Below are 27,962 nucleotides of genomic sequence, written 5' to 3'. Positions count from 1 at the left end.
CTGAGCTCAGCACGAGGAGCTAAAGCAAAACGCGAATGCGCTGCCTCCAGCCCGTACTGCGCATCCCCTGCTCTAGATTTCGGAGATACAAACACCCCGCAGGCAGACTCGGGAGCGCACGGAGGCTCGGGGAGGGGGGGAACGGGCTGCGGTTCTGCTTCACACCCGGTACGCGGAGATGAAAGGCTCGGTTCAGCCTCGCGGGAAGCTCAGCCCGCCCTGCCCGGCGCTCAGGAACGCAACCACGCTGCGAAAATAACACACACACCCTGAAAAAGACCCTTTAACGCCTCGGTGTCCGCCCCCCCCCCCCCACCGCGGGAGCTGAGTCAGGATGGGGTGGGGGGGCGGTCCCCCGGGCAGCGGGAGCGGCGGGGTCTCACCTGCAGACCGTGATCAGGTTCCGCCTCTCCACGGCGGCGTTGCGGGTCGGGGCGCTCTTCCTGCGGGCGGAGACGTTGATTCCCCCCAAGCCGAGGGTCGCCATCCCCGCCGGGCGCAGGTGGAGCCGCCGCGGAGCCTTTTGTTCCCGGCCTCCCTTATCCGGAGGATGCCGCGCCCGCCGCCGCGTTCCAAGGAGGAGGAGGAGGAGGGCCCCGTGCTTTCCGCGCCGCTCCTCCTCCCTCCGAGCGCCCCGAGCCCGGGGTCCCCGCGGCGGGGGCGGCTCGGGCCCCCGCAACCCCCCTGCGGCCGCCGCGCCGCAGCGCCACCGCCAATCAGCGAGCGGGGGGGCGCCGCGGCCGGGGATGCTGCGGGGGAGCGGGGGGAGCGGGGATGCTGCGGGGGGAGAGGGGGTGCTGCGGGAGAGTGGGTGCTGCGGGAGGAGCGGTGATGCTGCGGGAGCTGGAATGCTGCGGGGCGAGAGAGGATGCAGGGGGAGAGGGGGTGCTGCAGGGAGAAAGAGGATGCGGGAGGAGAGAGGATGCGGAGGGAGCAGGGATGCAGAAGCAGCGGGGATGCTGCGGGAGTGGGAATGCGGGGGGAGCAGGGATGCTGCAGGGGAGCAGGGATGCTGCGGAGGGGGAGCGGGGGTGCGGTAGGAGAGGGGATGCTGCGGGAGCAGGGATGCTGTGGGGGAGTGGGGATGCGTGGGGGAGCGGGGTTTCCGAGGGAGCAGGGATGCTGCACGGGGGGAGTGGGGATGCTGCAGAAGCAGGGGTGCTGCGGACGAGAGCGGGGATGCTGCGGGAGCAGGGATTTTGCGGGGGCTCCAGAGAGTGAAAGGGGGAGCACGTCCTTGGGAGATGCTCCTGCAGTGCCAAACGTCCCTTTCCAGAAAAGATGCTGTAGCCATGTGGGTGCTGGTATCTTCTCCCAGCTGACAGGACAAGAGGAGATGGACTCAGGTTGTGTCAGAGGAACTTTAGATTGGATATTAGGAAAAAAACCCACCCCATTACTGAAAGACTGATGTAGCAGTGGAACAGGCTGCCCAGGGAAGTGGTGGAGTCACCCAGAAAATGTGTAGATGTGGCACTTCAGGGCATGGTTTGGTAGGCACAGTGATGTTGGGCTGACAATTGGACTGCGTGACCTTAGAAGTGTTTGCAGACCTTTACGATACTATGTTACTAATACTGGCTTGACATGAGCCCGCAATGTCCAATCACAGCCCAGAAGGCCAACCATGTCCTGGGCTGCACCAGAAGAAGCCTGGTCAGCAGGGCAAGGTGGGTGATTCTACCCCTCTATTCCTCCCTTGTGAGACCTCATCTGGAGTACTGTGTCTAGTTCTGGAATCCTCAACATAAGAAGGATATGGAACTGTTGGAATATGTCCAGAGGAGGGCTACAAAGATGATCAAAGGGCTGGAGCACCTCCCATATGAGGGCAAGCTGAGAGGGTTGGGGTTGTTCAGCTTGGAGAAGAGAAGGCTCTGAAGAGACCTTATAGTGACCTTCCAGTGCCTGAAGCGGGGCACAAGAAAGCTGGGGAGGGACTTTTGACAAGGGCCTGTAGTGATGGGGCAAGGGGGGAATGGCTATAAATTGCAGATTTAGACTAGACATAAGGAGGAATTTCTTCACTCAGAGTGGTGAGGCCCTGGCCCAGATTGCACAGGGAAGCTGTGGCTGCCCCATCCCTGGAGGTGTTCAGGGCCAGGCTGGCTGGGGCCTTGGGCAGCCGGGTCTGGTGGAATGTCCCCGCCCGTGGCAGGGGGGTTGGAGCTAGATGATCTTTAAAGTCCCTTCCAACCCTAACTGTACAATGATTCCCCTCATTCACCTTCAATTGAGTCTGCGGGTTGAGTGAGTCCTGCAGCCCTCTGAGCATCTGTGAAATTGTGGGTTTCTGGTATTTGTCTTCAATTCTCTCTTCTTAGCAAGCTGCTATCTGGGATGTAGGAACTTACCTGGTTGTAGGCTGTGGTGGTGTTGGGCTTGAGTCAAAGGGTTAAAGCTGCTCTGAAATGCTCAGTTAGACACTGCTTTATGGAATAAGTAAACCTTTAGAGGCCGCAACACTTGTGTGAATTAAGTATCAATCCACTCTGCAATCAAAATGCAGCCATTTGTCCTTGCTCTAAAGAAAGATGTGATTTCTGAGCCTGCTTAGAACAACTCTGGGTACAGGACTTTGCCTTGGTGTCAAGTTGTAAAAAAGACACAGGATGAAAGGAAATTCAAGTAAGCGGAAGATTGGGTGATTCAACACTTCTGAAAAAAAACTAACAGTAAATTAATTGTGTTTTGTGGGGTGTGAAGGAGTGGATTTCACTGGATATTTGGGGAGATGGATTAATTTGGTTCCTATCCTTTCTGGGAGGAAGTTCCATTTCTGTTTAAGAAAATGAATTTATTTGTTTGCAGCAAGGATGAATGGTGACATAAATTGTGGTATAACTCATTATTCTACTGAGTTATGCATATGATATTCCTAAGGTATACGTTAAAGTCTAAGCTATTCATTTCTATTCATGAAATACAAAACATTCTACTTATTGACGTGCACATCCCCACTGGACTATGGTTTCCTCAGAGAATGTAACTTTGTAGGTATGAAGCTATTTCTTAGAAATGCTGTCAAACAGAGAAGTGTGTCCAGTTATTGGCTGCTAATTGCATTCTCTGAAGAGGAATTGTGTTGATGTAGGAATTTTAAAAAGTAGATCTCCATATAGAAGATCATGTTTTCATACGTAGTGATATGTAAAAGTCTCTTCTCTTTCATTAGAAGATATTTTATAAATTGTTTTGAGTGTTGTTACCACTTACCAAAACTTCCAAGACAATCATATATTACTTTATGTGCTCTATTCTCACCCCACTCAGTATATAGATGAATAAGGTTGAATTAATCTTTATATTCATTGAACTTTATATTAAATGGTAAATAAAATGTTCTGCCTTCCCTAAGGTGAAGGTTAATCTTTGCTTGGATGGATTTTTTTCCCAAACACATGATAATTCAAATTCACTATGAGGTGGTTCGTCTTCCTGTTTCCTGCCTCTCTTCCTCCCAGCGTAAAAGAAGTGGAGGCAAAGCTGCACCTGAAGGAGGATAGACTTCCTCTATCTACTCTGAAAGCAAGAGTAACATTTTTTTTTGATTAAATGGCTCTACTAGAACTGGATTGTCTGATTCTTTCAGACAGTCAAAGGAAAACATTGACTGCGCTGCTTGTTGACCCAGAAATGAAGAACCTGCCTTCAAGTTTCCTTCAGCTTCTCAGTCTTCATTGAGGCCCATTGTCTCCATAGCTTCTATTAAGAGATTCTTGCAGCTTGAGTAATCTTTTGATTAAGTTCAAGCTGAGGCTGAAGTAGATTTAATCTCTGCATATAAGCAATTTCAGCTGCAGATTGTGTTGTTCTTGAACTTATGATAAGCATACTTGATATTTACCAATACTTTATGTGGCAGCTGCAACTGCCTTGCGAAGGACTTGACAAGTACCGGGCTGCCAAAGACACAAAGACTGGGGTTTTCTGGCTGTTGAAAATGCCCATCAAGTGGGATCCAGGTGGCAATATAAAGCACCAGCATTGGAAATTTTTGCTGGGAAAATGATTACCGAAGGGTGGGCAGGTTGTGCACAGGTAGGAGAATTGCACACCCTCCTGCTGCCAGCAGAGAATGGCACCACCATAATTTACCCTGATCCCTATGCAATCTATAAGGGTGCCACAGAGTGGATATGCCAGTAGGAAACAGGCCCTATAATAGTCTGGAGAGCTGGGGACTGTCAGGTTTGTTAGAAATAGGCAGATCGTGGCCCCTAAAGTTGGGATGGGTAAAAGGTCATGCAAGGAGTAGAACTCCTACTGCAAAATGGAATCAGCAGGTAGAGCACTTTGATTGCAAGAAGTAGTTATTATTGCAAAAATTGGAATGTTCTGGTTTCAGCTAAAGCAGAATCATTTTCTACCTTCAGTTAAGTCTCATTTAATTAACTGTATTTTTGAAAGTTACAGACAGATCGTGACCCTCCGATAGCATGTTCCTTTCAAAGTGTTTTTTCAGACACTATTCTCTTGAGAAATGATAACATCTTTTGTTAGGTATGATGTGTGCTGAACAGATGTGTCTTCTTCTGTAATCATCTTTGTTTATAGTCTCTCTCTCTATCTAAAGAATGCCAAGTCAGAGAACTGGTAGTATCCCAATTAGTGGAGATTTGGGTGTTGTAAAGTTCATAACATTAAAATTAGTCCTTGGAAAGTAATAGAATATGTGTAAGATTTCTGGGAATAGATGGAAAATATATTCTGTAACCAGGTCTTGTCTTGTTACACATGATTGATGGAATTATTCCTGCATGCATCCGGTGCTGTAATAAAGGATGCTTGCTTTCTAAAACTTCAGTGAGACTTAAAAGAGTTTATTTGCTGGCATTTTTTGCTATCAACCTAACCCAAATTCAGGCAGTAAGTAGCAAAGAGGAAGATTTGGAACAGTTGGCTGAATGACTGCACATTAAGTGAGGTCACTCAGGGAAAAAACCAACTCTGTTATGAGTGTCAGACTCAGGGATGTCCAGTGTCTATGGGAATACTGAAGCAATTCTTACAGCTTGTCCACAGTGTCGGATAAGGCTTAAGGCTAACCACCTGAACCAAGCCCAGCCCAGCATATCAAACAAGACAAGGCTCTTTGCAGCACCCAGCAGATTGATTGTACTGGTCCTTTAAAACCATCCCATGGGAAGAGATGTATTTTGGTAGGAGTAAAGGTGGTTGCAGCTGACAGCTGTTCGCACTGCCATTGGAGTTCAGATGGTTCAGGAGCTGAAAGAATGGTTTAGAATGGTCCAGTTCCCACTACGAACACATGTGGGCCAACCTTTAATCGCTAAGCTACACTCCACTGGTGGTGTGCCCATAACCTGGCAAAACCCAGAGGCTTATACGCCTGGGAAGCCGTGGATGGGAGTGGAAAAACTCACTGTATTAATGCTTGGTGGATAACCCCTGACTTCTAACCCAGAAGCCTAGTTTCTAAGCCGAGGCCAGCTCTGTTCTTTCTTACAGGACAATGGAAAAATGCACTCCTTGGTGCTCTTATTGGCAGTGGGGACAACCAGGACCTGAACAACAATGTGGTGGCAAGAATGATAGCAGGATTCACCCAAATGATGAATTCTCATTGTTCCTGCCTGCGGCGTGGAGTGGTGATGTTCCATGGGGTGGTGCTGAATGCAGTGCTTGGTGAAACACTAATGCTGGATGTTGCTAAAGGAGAAAATTATTTGTGGAATATTAAACCTCTTGATAGACGAATGCTGCATCCACATCCCGAATGCGTCAATGCTGCTTCAGGATCAGAGCAACAAAATGAAGAAAGTGGCATGAAACTCAGAAGCAGTTATTACTGTACTGGGGACTAATGGGTTGGGGGAAATTCTGATATGTTTGGATTTTCTTTAGTGAAGATTGTAGTTATGATTACTGTAATTTGTATTGTAATAAGCTGTATTAGGCACGCAGTAGTGAAATCTGTGATTAATGGTGGAGTATACCCCCTTGACACCTGGTTGTGAATGGGATATCATAATAATTAAGGAGTGGTGATCCACAGTGACCATTAAACCATACCAGGACTGTGCTCCCTTTTACCTTTGGAGACAAGAGTTGGCTGTGTCACTGTGCCAGGAAACCAGTCCAGTTGTGACTGGTCATGAGGTGTCTTGTGGGAGGTGCAATCACCTTGATGAGGATTCAACAAAGAGCTTGCCAAGGACCTGACCAAGTTCATGGTCTGCTAAGGACCTGGGAAATACTGGGCTTGCCAAATACACCAAGACCAGGGCTTTTTAGCTGTTGAAACCCCCATTCCTCCCTCCCATGCAGCTGCTGTGGAGGAGGTAGAGAACAGCTGCTAGGCACACAGTCCCAGAAGATGGGGTCCCCAGCAAATTAGAATTGACCACAGCTCAGGCTCAACTATGATATACAATGGAGTCCTGCCAGAGAGCCAATTTGAGCCAGTTCCTTCTCAAAGCAGTGGGCGTACACTCAGGGAGCCTCCACTTGGATCTGGATGCCAACCAAGGTAACTTCCCTGGGACTGAGAGCCCTCATCTTATAGATGAGTGATTATGCACATTTTGGATCATCCTCCTGTGGGATAGTTTGCAAAACTTAGGAATTGTTAAGTCAGTCTTATGGTTTATTTTGGTTTGTTTGAGTCCTAAGTAAATCCTCATTTTCAGTGATGAGTTGTCTGTTTTGTGGGTGCCTCCATGACACTTTACAAAAAATAAACAACAAATCCAAGCAATGTAAGAACTTCCTATATATGTTCAAAGCAAAAGCATCTTCTCTGTTCTCTTCTCTTTTGTTTCCAGAAACTTCAACTTTTAATTCTTATGTTTGAAAGAGATTTAAGATGAAATCAGGCGTATCTCTTGGACCAAGCTTTAGGTTCGATATTGCTAGGTTTTAGCTCTCAAGTAAGTGAATTTTGTCAAAGACAATTTCTTATAAAATATAATCTTATACTACTGTAAGCAGGAACTGTAAAAATGTTCCAGAAGTCTTCAAAAGAATATATATATAAAAAATTAATATAATCCACTGCCTTAGACTTTGGAAAGCTCAATAAATTTATCAGGAAATTTGACGTGGTAACTTTTGCATTTTTAATGCCACTCTGTGAGAAAATATGCTAAGGGAAAATCTTGTTGTCTTCAACTACCTAATGGGAGGGTGGAGGGACCAGTCAGGCTCTTGTGAGGAGTGCACAGTGAATGAACAATGGGCAATTGTCCTAAGCTGCTAGATATTACGAAAAAAAAAGATATTAGGAGGAAATTCTTGACTGCTAAGATGTTCAAACACTGGAAGGGATTGCTGAGAGCATGTGTAGCATGTCACAGGGATACTAAAAACTTAACTGGATGAAGAATCAAAATGCTGTGACCTAACTTCAAATTTCATCCTGCTTTGAGCGGGTAGAAAAATGACTTGTAACTGTCACTCGCAGGCTAAACTATTTTGATTCACATTTGAGAGATGTCTCATAGAATTGTTCCTATAATTAATTTCATAAGAAAAAGTACTTTTGGCTCTAGTATTTCTGAACATATAATACATAATATGGATGCACTGGACCGATGACAACACTGTGTCTGTGTGAGTTGATGCACAGACTTCAACTGATTCCTTCTATCAATGTTAACTTTAAACTTTAATAAGATACCAATAGCTGTGTGTATCAGGGTATACAGCTTTACTGAGATGTCAGTCTCCGTAAAACACTGGCATGAGTAATGCGTGATTCTAAAAATAGTATACAAAAAGCCCCAACCTACTGGGAACTCACTCCTGTTTGATTTCAGCCCTATGAAGCTGGAATGGATTACTTTGAATACTCAGAAACAGCATTAATGAAGCAGGAATTTGAAGTGTCACTGTATGAACAAATACAGGAGCTATGGCTGGAATAGCATCAATGAGGAATATTGGTTAAAATAATTTTGGATTTATGGATAGCAATGGCTTTATGAAAATAAATACATCTCAAAGAAAATGGCTCGTGTTTCTGCAGATTTACTGGCATTCAGTCAATAATAAGATGCCTTTTAAACAGATCATTTACATAACTGAAATGGCAAAAACATCATTAAGGATATTCTTAATTAAAAAATCAGTGACGTTCTCCCCTTAGAAATTTGACATAATTCATTCACTAGAATTATTTTCTAAAGATACTGGAGAAGAAAATCTAGAAGTCAGACTTTTTATTTCATTCTCGGTGACTTTGTGTCTCAGCACAGTTTGCAACTTCAAAACTTCGCTTCTGAACAGTTTAAATATTTATAAGGTTTTGTTCCATTTGGACAGATTTCCCATGCAAGATGCGCACTGTATCTGGCAAGGATGGAGTTAATTTTCTTCATAGCAGCTAGTTTGGTTCTGTGTTTGGTTTCTTACCAAACAACACTGGTGATACACCAATATTTTAACTATTGCTGAACAGTGTTTATACAGTGTCAGGGCTTTCTGTTTCTCATACTGCCTTGCTAGCAGGTATGCTGGGGGTGCATAAGAAGATGGGAGGGGACACGGCCAGCACAGCTGACCCCGTTTCACCAAAGGGATATTCCGCACCATGTGACGTTGTGCTCAGTGGTAATTGCTCAGAGAGAGAAGGAGGAAGCGAGGACATCTGAGTGTCTGCTTTACAGAGTATCTGTAACCAATAACGAAGCTCTGCTTTCCTGGAAATGGCTAGACATCTGCCTGTTGATGGGAAGTATTGAATGCATTGCTTATTTTGCTTTGCTTGCACGCAATGCTTTGCTCACTTATTAAATTGCTTTTAACGCAACCCACATTCTTTTTTCACTTTTACCCTTGCAATTCTCTCTCCCTTCAAATTTGCAGGAGTGAGTTTGTGGCTGCGTAGGGCTTGGTGGCGGGCAGGGGTTAACCCATGACAAGTTGACACTGTATTGTGATTTGCAGTAGGAGAAAATTACTTGATATAAATTAGGAGAAAACCACAAATTGGTTACAGTGCATTTTACCATTGCACTTTTGGATAGTTTTGAGTGTGCTAATAATTTGGAACACATCTCATGGATTTCCTTCAGTTGCTTAGCTTTATGTATATGTAGGAGGCATACTTGCTTGCTGTTTTAAAAGTTTGTGTTTTGAAGGGTTTTGGGCTTTTTAAAAAATTTGTTGTGCTTTTTTCCCTTTTTTCTTTTTTGTGGCAATATCCTCTGGATATCTGTGAATATTTGATTTACCAATATCTTTGTACTGAAACCTGCTAGCTACTATTTGGAGTTCTAGTCACACTTTTGCAAATCACTTTCCCACATGAATTCTCAGAATCAGTAAATTTGCCAGGTTATTTGTAGACCTTGCACTTCAGCGTTCTTGCTTATCCTTGTGTCTTACAAGAGATTTGTACAGGATCCTTCAAAAGAAAGGTTTGAGGATGTTTTACAAGATGTAATTCCACCCACTATCTTTTCTTGGCAACCAGCTGATACTTGATTCTGTGAAAGGAGTGGAAGGAATTGTGGAAAGCAGAGTACCACATGCCTTTTTAAAACATATTTGGGTGACAATCATGAACAGAAGGACAATAAGAATAAGACCTGAATTCTACAAAATGACATCATCATAGTAGTATTGGCCAAGAAAAAGTAGACACTGAAGCATATTTGTGGTTTAGGACAAGGAGGATGTAAATTTCAGTCTAGTAGTTTTAAAACTTGTGGCAAATCTGTTTAAAGGTTGCTTGCCTGGAATGAATGGGAAAGCAATATTTGAAGGCATTGTAACTGAAACACTGGAAAACAGCTTTTGAAAGCTATGCTTGTGAACCATAAATTATATTATTGCTTTATGTCAGGGTGCATAAAGTTCAATCTGTATTCATTTCTCTTGTTTATTCTTTTTGCATATTTTAATGTTGTTATGGTGTTAAATATTATTGCACTTTTCCTTTGTGAGTTTAAATATTTACATTGCCACTTGGTGGCCTCATTTGATCAGGTAATAGATGATAAAAATATATGTTAAGATCCTTTTTCTTCTCAGGTATGAAATTCAAATCTTGATTTATAATCTTCCTATACATCCAGGAACAGTATATATCTTTTTGCAACTGAATATATGTATCCTGTGTCGTTCATTATGAGTCTTGTGGGCCTGAATCGCTGTTATAGAGGTGGTCAGATTTGAGAGCTGTTCAGTAAGGACAGGACTGAAGTGGATGGCTTTTTATCTCCATTCTTCCTTGCTCATCCTTGATGTTTTAATGTTCCTCACACCTTCTGAATCACAAAAAGCAGAAGATGTCATCTCCTACCAACATAGTTTATTTTTTTTAAGACTAGAACTTGTTCTGATTTTGTCAAGATTCTTTTTTGCTTATTCTGCACCCTTAGTTCTTCTTTTCTAGATGTTATTACTTGCGGATGTTTTTCTATATCCCTTTTATGAAACTATATCCCAAGTCTCTGTTCCTTTGTGGCTCTGTATTATTTGTATAATTAGCTGTGTTAGAAAAGGTTTCTATGTTTTTGCTGAGTTTGCTCAATATTGCAAGCAAATATTGATTATATTGTGCTTAGTATTTTTCTGCTCCTAGAAGTCTTCTGTCTTGGTATGCTTCCTGTCAATGATGGGATGGGAACTCAGTTCCCTATGCCTTGATTCTGAGCCCACAGTGTCAAGCTCTGATCATTCAAGGCTGGATACTGCCTCAGAGCAAGAAGGTGGAGTGTCATCCTGCTCCAGTCTTGCCTCATGGTTTTCCTACAAAATCCATGTAGTTCTTCTGCAGTTGCATAGCTCCAGAGAGCTTCAGGATCTCCTGTCACACGCTGTAAGACTTACTGTAAGCTATATCAGTAAGACAGCTTGTTAATACACGGGTAATAATTAATGGTTAAAATAACACATGGTTCTTGTACCAGTGCTTGACTATCCTCTAAAAATATCATGGTAGAATTAGGGTTTCTGCATCCATTCCTGATCTTAGTGACTGTTGATTCTCTAAAATATTATGTCCTTTCGCGTCTTGGTGCCTATTCAGTAATTTTTTTAGCCACTTGCTTTATTTGCTGTGATTCCTTAATGTTTTTTGTTTTTTTTTTAAATAAAGATTCCAAATTAACTCCAGGCTGGTGGTATTCTGGCTATTATAATTCTGGTGATATGAGTGAACATTGGAGATGCCCACCCTAATTTAGATAGATGAGGAATTTTGCGGACTTACGTCTCTACACGGAATGCAGTTTTCTGGCAGTTCCTACTGAAATGGATACAGATACAGTAACATGTATCCATATCTGGTGCCATAGATCCTAGAATCATTAACTACTAGTTGGCGCCACTACAAATAATTACTGCTGTTGTGGGAGTAATATCCTGTTTCCATTCTGAGGGCTTATTTAGACTCCATTCCAGTAGGCTACAACCCCATTTCTCACAGAATCTTTTCAAATCTGTTAATGCACCATCAGTAATGCTACTTAGCTTCCGTGCAGTTACTGGTAGATATTTTCAGGCAGTAGCAAAGCAGGTTGTGTGTGTGCTGTTTTGCAATCATGTCTATGCTTCCTGTATGCTATTGTAGCCCTCATGTCTCCTAAAATCACAATTCTATCCCATTTCAGTTGTTGAAACTTAGGCCATCCAAAACACTGACAGTCCCGTGACTTCTGTGTTGATGATAATTACTTATAGAATCTTCTATGCAATATTAGTAGCTTAACAAGGTTAATACCACTTTCCAGTTCCAGTACTTTTCTTTCTATAAAACTAATATTTTTGCTACTTCTGTCCATATTTTGATTCCCATATGACATTGTTAAATCTTGTATAAATAATATTTGAAGGTGTATTTTTAGCATATTTACTTCCTGTGTTTTCAATGTTGCAAGTAGTATGCCCCAATTTTGATAATTTACTAGTTAAAGTTTCTGCATAAATGATGTCCAAAATCCCAGCTGCAGCTCCTGCTCCCTCTATAATGGTATCCCTAAACCCTCTTTGTGTGTTGTACTCCATCACAGGGAATTAATTTCTAGATCAATGGTACAAATGTCTCTTCAATAGAAGGAGTTTATCTGTTCTGCCTTGGAAAAGTCAAAGTAAGTGCATTGTTAACAGTAATATGCACTCATTTGCTGCCACTGAGCAATATCTTGTGTTCCCCAAATTGTGAGAGGTTTCTCAAATGCAATCCTTGGTTTAAAATGTTAAACAACCTCAACAACACAACTCTCTGAACTAACCATGTTTGACCTTTTCTTTCTTGTTTCAGTTTCTACTTCACTTCTGGTTCTCACGCTTGGTTTAACTGACTCTGATGTTTTCCACTCGCATTTCAATTGGTGTGGTTGTTCAGGTTCCATTACAATTGTTGTAGTTAGTTTGATTTTTAGCCAAGTAAGTAGAAATAAAATATCCAAGCCAAATATTTATGCTGCTTAAATTCCCATCATACATCCCCTTAAAATCAGGGTAATTTGTTAAAATAGTAAGATTACTTCTGGCATCATGGAATGTAGATTCTATTGTTTAGCCTTCACACTTGTCTCCCATAGTTTTAAAGAAGTGGAGGTCTACATCAAATGTTTTTGTGATCTTTGGTACAAAAGAGCTTTCCTTTACCAGAAAAGGTAGAGTCTATTGTCAGTAAAAGAGCAAGGAGCTTGCTACCCCCTAGTAACACAAATAAATGTTCACAATTTTTAACCTAACCTAATTATTAATATACATTTATTAATAAAAATAAAAATTACGCACGTTTCACTCAGAGCCTAACAATTAATTTATGATTCTTCTTTTAACAGCCTTTCCACTGGTGCTGGTTCTGGTGAGACCTCCCATATGGCTTACTGTTAAATGGCAACATCTATAACATAACATTCTTGCTTTTTGATAACTTATTTACTTTCCCTTAATTAATATTGAAACTAGAACTACTTAGGCATTTTTCCATTCTGCAGTTTTACTTGATATGTATAAGTTCCTGCTTTATTTATAACTGGAGCTAGTCCATCCCATTTGCAGTTGAGACTGTGTAGAAAACATGGAACATTACTTTCCATCCTTCTTGCAATTCTGCAGACTAGTGGTTTGTTCTTGTTTGTTTAACCATGCATTGAGCATTCCTTCCTAGTTGAGTTGCCATAACAACGTTTATCTCTTTCAAGTGTTTAGATAGGGTCTGTATCATTCTGCAGTTAAAACACTAGGCAGTCTTTTTCTCCCAGGCATAGCTCTAAATCACGTGAACTTGAACTTTGTGGTTTATAGGTCATTAAAATGGCAAGTTGATGTAACATCTCAAACTCTTCTGTAATTTTTCACCATTGTCATTAGTGCTATTTTTATAGTCCCTTCAGGTTATTCAATTTTCCTTGGAATGACAGTCCCAGAAATATGCAACCTTTCTTTTCTTCCCAGACCTTCACATAATTCCTTGATGATTTGACGTAGAAAATATGTTCCTTGCTCCAAATGAATTTATTGTTTTAAACTCCATCTGGAAAATACAACATTAAATGCCTGCACTGTGGTAGACTTGACTATATCTTTCTTCACTGGATCTATCTCAAAGCATTTTGTCAGCAGTTCTAATATAATCAAACAATATTTAATCCCACTTTGTATGGTAGGTGAAAATATGGTGGGACTACATGTTGTCTAGTGTTGTTTTTTTGTATCCTAGCCTGTGGTTCATAAATTCTCTAACATTTTAATGTTATTTTTGTCTTAGTAGGAGTGTTCACCACAGCACAAGTTAAGCAATAATGTACCCGTCTGTCTTTTGGCCAACTAGCTGTTTTCTAATACTTCCTTTTGCATTCATGCAACCTCTACACAATCTTGTTCATGCACTTATTGAAACAAATCTACTTGAAAGGTTTATAGTGCTCTCCATCTACAAATTTTTGTTATCTGGCTTCATTATGATTTCTGTGCTTTGCCTTGTCTACTGGCTTTTATAGTAATCAACCCTCAATTTCTAAGTTTCCAAGTTGTAAAGTGGCTAGGTCATTGATACCTTGCTTTGTATGATTTTATTTGTTTTGTCTTCAAATTTTGTATTTCTTCAAATTTTACGTCTACTCGGACCACCACAACCTTGGCAAGGGCATCTGCTTGGCTATTCCAATACTGCTGCTTCTGGTTTTGATTTTTGGTATGCTTTTAGATGACCTGCATATTTTTTCCTCTTTGAATTTTCTTAAACTACTTTCAGGATTTCTTTTCCATGATTGATAGGCTGCTAGATTTCCATTCTGTGTTTGTAGATCATCTTTATTTCATGTTGGTAGCCAAATAGTTAAAGCTTGATATATCCGGTCTGAAACGATGTACAAAGCCAGATCATTTCCTTCAGGTTCCTCTTTTAACTTTGTTAGAAGAGCCTGTAGCTCTGCTGCTTGTGCAGAATGAAGGCAGACAGTTCTTTTTATTTTTCACAGGGGTTGCAGCGTATCTAATAGAGGACTGATTTCTCATCTTTTTTATGAACAACTGGACCCATTTATGAACCACATTGAATATCCTGTGGCACACAGTCAGCAACGGCGCTTTTCTCTGATGAGAGACACGTAAACAGGTAAAGGGCGCTTATGATCTGCCCCAGTGGTTAAAAACCATATAGGTGGTAAAATCTTGTTGTCTGCTACAGAAAGTATATAAAAGCCAATGTCTATGCAGCTAACCTAGGGTTTGATATGTATCCAGTCTGTACTTTTCCACTGACAATGTATTTTAGTGGAGTACGTGTGATATGTGCTACTGCAAAACAACCTCTACTGATTTATTCCCAAAGCTTATTGCCTATGCCAATGCTAAACCTGGTTTTTAACATAGAATAGAGTTCTTTCCCCTAATCTTAAGACTTGCAAAGGCTGTAACTTGTATCTTATTTCTGTGTTCTTCAAACAGCAGTCTCAAAATCTAGATTGGTAGTGGCTAGTTGAATATGAGACAGCTTAAAGAATCTGGATGTCTAAAAATGCCAGGGTTTGAAGTTTTGCTTCTTTATGTCCTTTCTGTTCTTCTTTGTGAGATTTCTTCACTAATTTCATTAGCAGTTTACTGATTTCTGCAAATTTAAGAATATTCTCACAAAAATGTCAGCAATTCCAAAAGCATATCTTAGATTTATAATTATTAGTGGGGATATAAACCCTCATACTTAGTTCTACTCTTTGATAATCCCCACATCACCCTCCCTTCCTGATCTAAAACTGAATATTTCACTTCAGATTGCACCAACTGAATTTTGTCATGATTAGCTTTAAAGCTTGTGATTTGAATAATCCCAATTAATTCTTGGGTGAATTCCTAGACTTTCAATTCAGTTTTTCCATGTACCAACACATCATTCACATGTAATATGACATAACACATTTTGATGGTAATTTCATCCGCATTTGATACATTTGATCTGAAAGTCTTAAGGTATGTAGATAAAACAATATTTCTTTCCCTCATAGGTAAAGGCTGTTTTTTCTTAAACAACTTTGCTCTTCTAGTGGAATTGCAAAGAAAACATTGGCTATGTCAATAACAAAAAATTGGTGAGATGTTCTGCTTAGTGCTACAAAAATTCCAGGAATCTTTCCACCACAAAAAACCTGAGAGGTGGCTACCTTATTTAAGTATTAAAAATCTTCTTTTAGGCTTTTTTTTCTTTGCTTTTAACATGGGGAAAAAAAATTGGATGTTTAAACTATAGATCTCTGTCCTCAACTTAACTTTCCAGTGACCTTGTTGATGGTATGTTGGAGTCCTTCCTCTAATTCTTGTGCGTGTTGATATTGTTTTTTGGGAAGGAGGAGCTGGACTTCAATTAATACTCAACTTCTATTTTTCCACACTTAAACTTACAGATGCACAAAACCTCAGGAAATTCTGTTACCCAAATAGGCACTGTTTTTACTTCCTCCGGATTCTTAATAACAAAGCATCAATGACTTGCAGGAATCACTCCACCCTCACCTCCTACTGGTCAGCCCCAATTCCACAAACTTCTGTAGCAAAATGTGCAGCTCATGCATTTTCTTTTAGCAAGACTGTGCCAATAATCCCTTGATGTTTATAAGACAGATCCTCCCATTGCTACACTCAGAAGGAGCTCCTGAACTTGGCATTTATTTAACTGCAGACAGAGATCTTAATGCATGTGCCCGAACTTCCTTTCATGCATATAATACAAGTTTTATCATTTTTCTGATTTCTTTAGTGCCAACTGGAACTGTGTTTATTGACACTACAGTATCAATTAACATCGTAGCACTAGTGGCTGTTAATGTTCTTTCCCTGACCACCCAGCACCAATATTGTTACTGGCCATTTGCGCTGGTTATACTGTAATTTTACCACTATACCAGGGGCAGGGTGTCCTTACTTTTTATTATTGAGGAGGGGAGATGGTGCCTGAGAGCTTCACTGAGAGGAACCTGTTATGTTCTGCAGTTCTCGTTCATCATCATTATCTTTTTTGTTAGCTTGACAAGAGAAGTCAGTAGAAAATCTGTGGATTCTATCCAATTTTCTCATACCTTTGCCTCTTTTTTCTCAGCCTGTACCATGTTGCTTTCCTGCAGTCCCATTGATGTTCCCTAAAAGAAGTTTTTAACCAAGTTTTCCAAGGATCTTTTGCAGTTACTGTTACCATCTCTTTTTACACAATGAGCTAAACCCACAGCAGGGACTGTTTTTCCTTCTCTGTTCCTTTTAAAAGGTATCTCTGAGTGCACAGAAATCTGTCTGTACAGTATAGCTTTCAGAATTTGTCTTCAAGTTAGTGAATGGTTCATTGCAAAAACTATAAGGTAAACCTAGCAATCGGAAACTGAGAACATACACTTAAACACTATTAGACTAGTATTATATCCCCAAATCAAGGCAGAGACAAAGCTCTCATCTTTTTATCATCATCTAGATCAAAGTTGATGCACAACAGAGAGTTTTGGTAAGATTTGCAATTATTTCTGCTCATATCTTGCTGGTACAGAAGATACTTGTTTTATTTTCTGTGTTGTTCACCCCTTTCTTTTTCCATATATGTTCATAAACATACATCAAGAAGAAAGGAAATTTTCATTAGTGAATGGTGGCATTATTGCTTTCTCCTACTTCCTGTCATGATTTAACACTAATCTATGACTCATCTGATATGATGTGACAATCTAGTACTTATCTTTATCCATGTGATCCATTGGGAGGAGATCTGTTTATTCAATTTACCATTTTCAGACTAGGCCACTACTATTCATAATGTTCTAGCACAAAAGATGTTTTGATCACTACCTTAGTAGTGGTATGTAAAAAGAAACAATATAATAACTTCTACTCATTCTTGGGTTTAAATTATTTGTGGGTCACGTCTTACTATGAAATTGTAGAGTAAGCATTATTCTGCCTGTCTTCACTCTCTTGTGAACCAGATGAAATTGATCGAGTTCACTAGAACAAGGCGAACACACTAAGTAATTGTGATCACCCAGTCTAATACCTATTATGGAAAAAGACCATACATGCACTCTTGATGCTGTAAACTTATCTTCATTTTTAGGCCTTACAGAAACAGGTGCATATACTTCCCCTGAGAGACCTACCAATCTTAAATAGTTCAGTCTAGTAGAAATATGAATATAGGCAGAAATCAATTAGGAAAGTAGGTGGTAATTTAGTCCTGTGAAGTAACCCACCACACCCCTATTTAGAAAGAGTATTTGTTATGGTTATTTTTTGGGACAATATGAAGTTCTATATTTCAAATATTTTTTTTCTTGTAAACAAGTGATTCCGACATACGCATTAGATTTGGACTATACAATTGGTGCATGAGAAATTCTTTCTCATCCTGTCACACACTGTAATAGGCATCTTTTGTGCTAATGTGTTGGCAAGATGTTCCATAAACAACCTAGGCAGATATGTTCTCCCTCGTGGGCACCATACCATGGAATCAGTTTTGATTATAGAACTTGGACTTGTTCCAGTCACACCTGCTTCTAACTGCCAACTCAATGGATCTCTTAATGAACTGATTGCCAGCCATGAGGATTAATTAGAGAAATCTGTCTTCTTTGGATGTGGGAGAATCTAGCAATATCTCTGTCCCACAGACACCATGGAACATGCTATAATGTCTTCTGCAAATGGCCCATGACATGGAATCATTGTCAGATAATTTCCTCTAGTGGTAGATAAAAGGCTTGGTTTTCCTGCCACCAAGTCCCAAGATACTCACTAGAGGTAGTTTAAAACAGATCCATTATTTACATTCAGTTCTGCTTCATAGTATTGACTATACAAGGAACTCCAGACGGTGCTCCTGCTCTCATTGAGGAATCCCTGTAGTATTTAATAAGCACACGTTGCCCACAGGGGGAACCTGAGGATCCTTAGGATGTGGGCTTTAGGATCTCTAATTTATGCTGGAACATTCCTAGTGTGTCAAGTGCAGACACTGAACACAAGGCATACAGGCCTTTTCTCACGGTAGCAGGTATCTCAGTCTGAATAAGTGCTCAAATGAGCTTATGAGAGTTTCTTGAACATCGTTCCGTACAAACAAAAGCATTTGCTCTCAGAGAATGGTGACATGGAAAACAGCTGCTCTGAACGCTTCGGTTAGAATGAGCTGTTAATAATTCATTATTTGTTGCTAACTATAAAAGGAAATAAAGAAATTACATTTAGTGTCATGACCCTTGTACAAGGTCATGTGTCATTTTGTGCAATCAGAAAGTAGACTAGGTAGAGGTAGAGACTCAGGGTTGAGTAAGAAAGGAGGAAGTCTTAGAGTGCAAAGTGTGAGGAAATTGGAATACAGGCATATGCCGGAGATATTGTGGGTTTGGTGTCAGACTGCCACAACAAAGCAAATATAGCAGTAAAGTGAGTCACATGGGTTTTTTTGGTTTCTCAGTGCATATAAAAATTATGCTTGCTATTATGCTTGCTCTGTACTGTAGTCTATTCAGTGTGCAATAGCATTGTGTCTAAAAAAACAAGGCATGCAGCTTAATTAAAAAATACTTTATTGCTAAAAAACAATGCAATAAAGAATACAGTATCTACAAAGTGCAATAAAGTGAAGTGTAATAAAATGACATATTCCTGTATGAGCAGAGATCACTTCATTTCTTCAGTTGTCTCTGATGGTGCCGGAACACTGTCCTAAGCCTCACCGTTCAAGGATCCCTGTGAACATTAGCTTTTCCAGTACCTGTAGTGGGAGTACAAAAAAGCTGAGGGTGGGGAGACTTTCTACAAAGGCTTGTAGTAATAGCAGTAGGGGGAATAGATATAAATTGGAGAGGGGTAGATTTAGACTAGACAATAGGAGGGAATTCTTTACAATGAGGATGATGAGGCACTGGAACGGGTCGTCCAGCAAAGCTGTGGATGCCCCATCCCTGAAAGTGTTCAAGGCCAGGTTGGATGGGGCTTTGGTCACCCTGGTCTAGTGGGAGGTGTCCCTGCCAATGGCAGGGAGACTTAAATTAGATAATCTTTAAGATCCCTTCCAATTCAAACCATTCTATGATTCTATAGATGGCTCAGATCTGCAAGCAAACCAATAGTTTGTGCCTAGAAGTATTGGGAAAGAGTTCTGATTCGACATTGTGTAGGACGTCAGGAAATGAAGATTAGTGAACCATTCTGGCCTGAAGGAAATTGGTAGTTACGAGAAGATACAGATAGGTTAATGAAATAGTAGAGCATCTAGTCTGGGTCAATAGGATGGCTATAGGTAATTATCTTTTCAGTGACTCTAGCCATAGTGTATCTGGTTGGCACAATATACAGAAATCTGATGTTCTAGTTGCTAAATCCTGCATGGTGAGAGAGTTAATTACTCCAGTGTCTTTAGGACTATTTCATGCAGTGATCACATGCAGGCACGTCTTGATACCATAACTGGAATCCTCCTGGTAGATCTACCGGGATGGTTGTTAGGGATGTGTTGGCATTGTGACACGTAAAGCAGGCAGATCTGTGGCATATGACAGTGTGTTTCTGGAAGCAGAAGTGGTTGGTAAGAGGAAGCCTTACCTCTAGTGTCTATGGGCATGGCCATTTAAAAGGTTTGAAGCTCATGAACAAGTTTGTATCTGTCTGAATACAATTATTTGTAGAACCGCATTTACCTGACAGTATGCAAACCTTTGTTTTACAGTAAACATCAAAAAAGAAACAAAGCAATTTGACCCTTCTCAAAGACAGATGCAGAACATGGTTGTATTGCCATAATATATCTCTTACGAGATTAACTGAGTAAAATTATTAGATCTTGTCATTTTACTACAGTAACAAAAGTCGAATATACAAGATTAGATATAAGTGAACTTCCATACTGTTAAAACACAAGTAAGTTGAGTTAGTTTGTGGTGGTTTAACCCCAGCCAGCAACTAAGTACCACCCAGCCACTCACTCACTCTCCTCTGGTGGGATGGGGAAGAAAAAATGGAAAACTAGAATTAAGAAAACTTATGGATTGAGATAAAGAGAGTTTAATAGGTAAAGCAAAAGCCACGCACATTAGCAAAGCCAGCCAAGGAAATAATTCACTACTGCCCATTGGCAGGTAGGTATTCAGTCATCTTTAGGAAAGCAGGGTTCCATCACATGTAACCGTAACTTAGGAAGACAAATGCCATCACTCAGAATGTCCCTCACTTACTCCTTCTTCGCCTGGCTTTATATGCTGAACACGGCATCATATGGTATGGGATATCCCTTTGGTCAGTTGGGGTCAGCTGCCCTGCTGTGTACCTTCTCAACTTCCTGTACACTCCCAGCCCCCTTGCTGGTGTGGTTCTGTGAGGGAAAAAAGGGTGTTGACTCTGCATAAGCACTGCTCATCAGTAATTAAACCATCCCTGTCTTATCAACATAGTTTTCAGCACAAATTCCAAACTTAGCCCCATACTAGCTACTACGAAGAAAACTAACTTTATCCCAGCCAAAACCAGCACACAGAGATAAAAAATACTTGTCTGTTTTTAAAATAAACTCCAGTTTGGGGCTACTTTCCACAAAAAAAACCCAAAAAACCCAACAGAAAAGTGATTAAACACTTTGAGTCCAGAGGATAGTGATGGCAAAGTCAGTAGCACAAACTCTATCCAGATGGGTTATAGGAACTGGGTTGCTGGTTTTTTTTGTTTAAAAAGGACAGATAGTACTTGTGAAAGCAGTATTAAAATTTCGAAAGTACTGCAAGGTAGAAAAGAAGTAGTTCTTCATATTTGCTGTGGATAGCAAAGGGGTATCAGGTCTAGCCTATCTCAAAGGCAATTCAGGTTAGACATCAGAAAAATTTCCTAACAGTTAAGATAGGCTAAAAGTCTCCATCTTTATTTTTGGAAACTAACAATGTAGTGACAGGACTCAAACATCTGTCAAGAATGACAGATGGAATAGCTGGTCTGATTTGAAGGATGGGGGATGGATGGGGTGACATTCTGAAGTCTCTTCCACTTCTCATTTTTGTGATTTGTAAGGGATATGATGAACTGTATTTTAGAATAAAACTTCAGAATTCAATATTAATAGGCTGAAGCTGAAAAAACAGGTTTTTATTTTCATAATTTCCTCGGTAATCTAGACATTTCACAATTGTATGGAATAGAGTGCAAATAGTCATAAAATAAAATTTAAATAGTATTATAGAAAGTAATAAGTCAATATGAATAGGTTTGATTTCTGTAGAGGATATGATACTAATTCTGTTATATATTTAATGTAAAATTACTTGAGTTTGTAAACTCCTTCCCCTTCTCCTCAGGGGCTCATCTGTCTTTGATTCAAAGCACAGCTGGATAATGCTCTCAGACTTATGAGGTAATCATGAAATTCTGAGCAAGAGCTCCAAAAAGGCTGATAGGGTGGACTTCCGCAAATTAAGAGAGGTACAATTGCAGACAGAGGTAAGTCTCTTAAGACAGAGCCAGGCCACAGTTCAAGGCATACTAATACTCAGTTTATTATTTCATTAATTCAAGTTAGCTTTGTGTATGGTAAGTAACTGTTGAATACTTTTAAGTGGTGTATATTCAGCTTATAGAGGCTCTTTGTGCATGGCAAAATGTGTCTAATTAAAGTGATTTGGTGAAGGAACTACCTTTCAAGTTCCTTGATTACTTGTACTGTTACAGTGTTACCAGGCATATTACTGGCTAGAAGGATTGTCTGGAAAAAAAATTGCATATATCTGTAGTAATATATGCTTTATTCATCTTCAACAAGGAAAAATGGTGCTTTGTAATATCATTAAAACATTCTTTTCAGTATAAATTTTCTCTTAAACACAAACAGAAGCTTCATGCTTACAAGAACTTACTTTGGCCTCACACCTAGCCCAGGCGGTATCTTGTGGCTGATCAAGGAACAAAAATGTGTCATTTTCTGACTGTATGATAATTCTCTTTGCACAGGACAATACTCATTGATAGAATAACTAAGCTTGTAAAATTCCTGTACAAAGTTGTATTCTTTTCCAGCATTTATTAACAGGAAAGAGGCTGCTGAAATGGAATATGAGTTCCTCGAGTACCAAAAATCGGAGCTTGTTCGAACCTATGCTAGGGCTGAATATCACTGAGGAATCATTACAGGATTCCTGAGACCCTGTCCACCATCTCACCTACCTGGACCTTACTGAAAAATCCAATTCTCCATCTTTAAAGGAAATAGAGAAAAAAATAGTTTGTGTCCTTTTCTCTGGTTACAGTATATAAAGGCTTTGAAGTATTTCCTTCAGCTTCTTGTCTTGTAATTTTTATTGATAAGCTTAATAAAATGGTAAATTCTGAAGGTATCATGCCATCATTTCACAATGTTTTGGTTCTGACGTCAAAGGTAGATTAAAGTTTCTGTGTCAGTTGTTTGTTTGCATATCGTGTGTCAGTTAGTCAACCCCTTTGATGGCCTGCATTAGACAAAAAAATATACATGGAATCAGTGTGTGATGAGATTGTGTGGGATGAGATTGCCTCAGCATGAATTAGTTAAATCAGTATCGTGCCTCCAGCTTTAACCAGTCTTAAATGTCATCAAAGGAGATTTCTTTTTAATTCTGTCGGCTGAAGCCCTGAAGCATGAAATATTGTATTTACATTGTTGGTATCAAATGGTCAATGACTTAGTACAAAGATGATCTGAATATCTTGAAAGTAGTGTCCTGTTAGCTTATAAATCCAAGAAGAAAGAAAACCTTTCTTTTTCTATTTACTAGTCAGAAAATTTCCCACAGAAGACAGATTTAAACAGAGGTGACCAATCTATGACCTTTGAGCTATTTTAAGGCTCGTAAACTATACAAAATTCACTCCCAAACCAGTTTGTTATCCTATGATCAGAAGAAGCAGGGATTTGCTGATATGGGAACTGCTGGACAATTCAAATCCCTTGTTATACAAGCAAGTGAAAAACGGCTGATAAGTTTCATGCACCTGGGCTGTCCAAAACTCTGCTACGTGTCCATCTCAGCCCTATCCCATAAGGGATCACTGGGACTCTATGAAGAAATGACACATGCAGCTTGAAAAACTGCCACTATTGATAAATGTTTTAAGAGATTTTAGCCAGCTGAAAGTTTTGGAAAGTTACTCATAGGATCAGGAGAGTTGACCTTGTCTAAATTAAAGCCTATATGTGAGGAAATCATCTAGTTTCATTTAAAAAACTGCAATTGCTCACAAGTTCTTTGTACCTATTGGGTAGCTGTTTCTGTGATGCATTTCCCTTCATGGAAATTGTTTGATTTAAGGCAGAACAATACCTCCTGGATATTATTACTTTGTGAAGACTTGAACTGTCAGATATCTTTTCTATTTGAAAATACTTTTAAATATTCATAAGGTTTACTGAACCCTCTCTTTATTAAATCAGTAGCCAATTTACTTTTACTTGACATGGCTCCTGGATTATATTCACACATCTCTTTTAGAAGTTTGAGCATAAGAACTTCTTGCATTTTTGAAAGATGACCAGTAGGTCCCTTGAAATTCTGGAGAGATTGTAATGCTGTAGACTAAGACACAATTCCTTTCTCCTAGCTGATATAAATGCATGATTTGAATCCTCTCTCTGACACTTTACTGCATGAGAGATTGTACTGAAACAATAAAATAAGACAAATCTCAAATCCTTCTCTAAGTCATGGCTCTTACTGACCATTCATCCATGTTGTCAGTGCAGCTTTCTTCACAGAATTGTTTAAGTTGTATATTGCATGATTATAACATAATTTTTGGACTGCAGATAAGTTAGGTAACACTGATAATTCTGTATTTTAACTCACTGCTAAACATTTCAGACTCTTTCCATGTGTATATTTATCTAAATTTACTTATCCAACCCTTTCCTATATAAGAAAATGTTGTAATATTTTATGAACAAACTGATCGTAATTCAGTTTCTGGAATGGCAGAAAAAAGCATTTGAAAAATAGAGTGCTCAAGTTTTGTGCTGAAGTTTCTACTAGTTACGCTTCTAAAGGTGAGGGTAAGCTATTGTTCTAACCAAATAACTGATCTGAGGGACAACAGAAAGTATTTTTCAAACCCTGGGTTTATGAATACTGCATATATATTTAGGGAAAAACTGTTTGCCAAACTTTGAATGAGAAAATGTTTCTCCTCAGGTTACATTGACTGGAACCTACATTATTTCTGGGTCTTTTTGTACATCTTGAATTGTGAACCAGTTGTAGCCTACTAAGTAGATGCAAAATACTGTTCTGTTCCAATTTTCCTACTTTTCCTACTTTTGTAGTACCAATTTAATTGTTTCAGCTCCTAATGTGGTAAGATCAGCTGTAAAACAGTCTTTTATTTTCTTGGCACTACTGTATGTAGGCAATAGAAACTCCAGTACAAATTGCTATTCTGATTTATTTCTATTTCACTTTCTTACCATGGTTGTACTGCTATAGCATTGAGATATTGGAATTAAATAATGTAACATTATGACAGATTTTGTAGTTTTGTCCATTTTCCCTGTAAGGTGAAACAGTTGTAAAAGACCTGCATATACAGTGTCATTTGTTTAAATTTATTGGCTTTTCTCTAGAGTCTTCCATTCAACTTTATTCAGTTCCCTCTGAAATATATTGACAAACAGACTTTGCCAGAAAATGGACCAGTCCATTAAGATCAAGTCAAGCACTTAGGAACACTAGTTAGAACCCAAAAGTGGGTAGAAATCTCAGGATGACTTTTCATAAACAAATACTAGTTACATTTACTAATCCTTTATATTTTGCTTGACTGACAATGTTAAACCACCCTTTCTAAAGCAATCCTCACTCTGATATGACTTTTTGTATTCCAGAACATTTTAATCTACTAATTTTCATCTAAATTTTGAAATTACAGGTAAGCATGACTAAAAGGAACAAAAATTATCTCTTGTGGTTAATTAAAGAATTAAGTAAACTTTGTCTGAATAAAGTGATAGGTGCCTTCCAGAGAAATGCCTATAAATCTACTTGTCTTCTAGGTCAAGGATTTTTATTTAATTTTTCATAAATTTTGCTTCTGTGAAGATGTTGAGCATATCTAGCTTACTATGTATGTGGAAATAACAGTTAAGAAGTGCAATAATTCCTTTTAAATGTTTAAAACACTTGTTATTATTTTCATTGAAGTAATGCCTACTGATAAAAAGCAAATGATCAATTTTGAACAGTTTAAAATCTGAACATACATTCAAAATTCAGGATACTAATTGAGCAGATTTCTGCTAAACATAGCTATTTCCAAACCATTTCTAAACTGAGTTTGAAACTCATCTTGCTGTTCTGCAGTTACTCAAATGAGAAATGATATGCACGGTAGTAAAATCCTGTTTCCTTTCAGGCTAGATGGGTCGTGTTTTTCTGGATTAGACTTAGAAGAAGGCAAAGGAAGCAAAAGAATAAAACACTCTTCTTGTACTATTTGGTTTCATTCTCACTACTTATTCAAGAATGGATTCATGTTTAAGTGTAACAGTTACTTGGAGCATTCAGCACCATCCCTAATAAGGTAAAGGAGGATTCCTGGGAGTGTTAAGGGGCGTAATTACGTCAATAGTAGATAAGGGGAACTTCTCCTGTTGGAAGAATAGAACATTCAGGTTTGTTTTCTGGAGTAACAATGAAATAAGTGTTTATTTAAGGACTTGGTTTGCTAAATATTCCCTTTAGGAAAAGGGAGGGAGAGTTCAAAGTGCATACACTTTACTCTCCAAAGCAGGTGAGGCAACAGGGGGGAGGGAGAAGAGAAAGCTGTTCATCATCTCTGTTTTACATAAGAAGATCAAAGTCCAATCAAGCTGCATGTCCTTAACCATACAAATTCTGCTGATTTTTGAATAATCTTTCAGAGAACTAGACGCAAACCAAGAACAATCTTCACGGTAAGTCGATATTTTTTTAAATCAGAGATGTTTTGTAAAAGTTACTTGTAACTAAAATTGGGAAAATTAAAAATAACTGCATATTCTTTTAAATAAACATATACTTTCTCATTTATTTTGTATATCTGTGCTGAATTTCAGAAAATACAAATTAAATGAAGAACCCACAGTTCTCAAACAAGTACAAATATGAAATGTAGACGTTTGCAAGATGTCTCCAAACATCTGACTTTGTTTCAATACTTGCCCATTACAAGGATTCACTTCCAATGTATGACATTAGTAACTTCATTGATTCTATAAGTATCTATAGTTTTGTTTCAAACAAATGGCTGTTGAGATTACTGTCTTTTGCTTAAGAGTTGTATATTTCTCAGTCAAATGTTATCTTACAGGTAGCTATCTTAAATAAATTAAAAATGCATTCTGAAGATGAAAAGGGGCAGAAGGGTACTGCAGATGGAAATAGTCACGAGATGACTGCATCCAGCCAGGGAAATGAATCTGAAGACAAACAGTGAGTATCCTTAAACATTGCAAACACGTTATGCATTGCAGCTTATAAGATTTTATTAAATTATTTTAGATTTTATTTTATATTTTACTTAAATTTAGGTGTTTTTTTTTTTAAATTTTACTTTATCCGGAAAGCCTAATAATAGAAAGCTTTGTATCAACCTGAAAGTAGCATTGATTGATATATTCGTCTGGTGCTAAAGGACCATTTAGCTTTCTCTTCTAAGAAATAAGTGTCCACAGTATCACCTACAATTTTTTCAAAACCTACTCCAAAATATGACAGAAATTATGTTGGAGTGGACATCTTTGGTACAATTGTATCATCAGCTAAATATTATGTTGAACTGTTTAGTATGCCGGGGAATAAGTATTTTACATACCTTGAACATTTTATTTATTCTCCATCCCCCGTGAACGAAAATTTGATTGTATAGGTTGTCTTCCTCTTTCCCATTTTATAAGCTGTACTTCTTCATTTCACAATTTATCTGGGCAGACAGTGGAACAAGCAGCCCTTGGTGGTGGTGTTGCACCCTTGAGAGAGGTGAACTAGGAAGAGCTTGCCTTAAATTTAAGCAGTCAGGATGCTCTTTCTGTAGTCGGAGGTATAAACAAAGTCATCTCAAGAATGCTCAATAATAATCATATTCATTTTACATACAATTATTTCCTGTAGAAATACTTCATAATTAAATTTTAACTTAATTAGTGCATCGCTTTAGTATTTCTGTGTTGCTTTTTAAATGCACTATGTCTATCATACCTTTTAAGCAAGAAAAAGAAGAAAGCGGAAAAGGCTAAGATGGTCAGCCCGCTTACACTGGTAAGATTTTTCTCTCTGTATGTGTATATATAGACACACACATGTACATCTCAAACTATAAACAAAATTTTCTAAAATTATATTAGAGTACTGCATATGTGGTCTTGCTTCTACAAAATACTTTGATACTACAGAATATTGGATAAAGTGTAGCAGTCAAACAGTTCTTTTTGTGGATGTAATTTTATTCAAGAAGCTGTCTTAGTACAGGTATGGAGTCTTAGGACTCTTCCCTTACTAAGTTCTCATGCAAAACACATCTGC

General features: G+C 39.1%; 2 protein-coding genes across 7 annotated transcripts in view; one reads left to right on the top strand and one right to left on the bottom strand.

Annotated features, from left to right (window-relative positions):
* The window catches only part of RUNDC3B (RUN domain containing 3B), a 56,097-nt gene extending 55,486 nt beyond the window's left edge, over positions 1-611 (bottom strand). The window contains exon 1 of the mRNA XM_069859595.1: positions 384-611. Within this exon, the coding sequence (XP_069715696.1) occupies positions 384-487 (104 nt within the window). The 5' untranslated portion in view covers positions 488-611. The remainder of the gene's footprint in view (positions 1-383) is intronic.
* Positions 612-14,344: 13,733 nt separating this feature from the next.
* LOC138721955 (ATP-dependent translocase ABCB1-like) overlaps positions 14,345-27,962 on the top strand; it is a 52,516-nt gene continuing 38,898 nt past the window's right edge. Inside the window, exons 1-4 of one of the 6 annotated variants that reach the window (XM_069859581.1) lie at positions 14,345-14,542; positions 25,816-25,983; positions 26,752-26,873; positions 27,647-27,698. In XM_069859581.1, coding sequence (XP_069715682.1) covers positions 26,776-26,873; positions 27,647-27,698 — 150 coding nt within the window. In that variant the 5' untranslated portion in view covers positions 14,345-14,542; positions 25,816-25,983; positions 26,752-26,775. Of the gene's footprint in view, positions 14,543-24,715; positions 25,333-25,815; positions 25,984-26,019; positions 26,357-26,386; positions 26,628-26,730; positions 26,874-27,646; positions 27,699-27,962 lie in introns of those variants that run through there. The other 5 variants (XM_069859582.1, XM_069859584.1, XM_069859580.1 and 2 more) reach the window with 5 other exon arrangements.

Source organism: Phaenicophaeus curvirostris, chromosome 6 (genome assembly GCF_032191515.1).
Source record: "Phaenicophaeus curvirostris isolate KB17595 chromosome 6, BPBGC_Pcur_1.0, whole genome shotgun sequence".
Lineage (NCBI taxonomy): Eukaryota > Metazoa > Chordata > Aves > Cuculiformes > Cuculidae > Phaenicophaeus > Phaenicophaeus curvirostris.
Note: the sequence above shows the minus strand (reverse complement) of the source record. Positions and strands in the feature narration are given on the sequence as shown.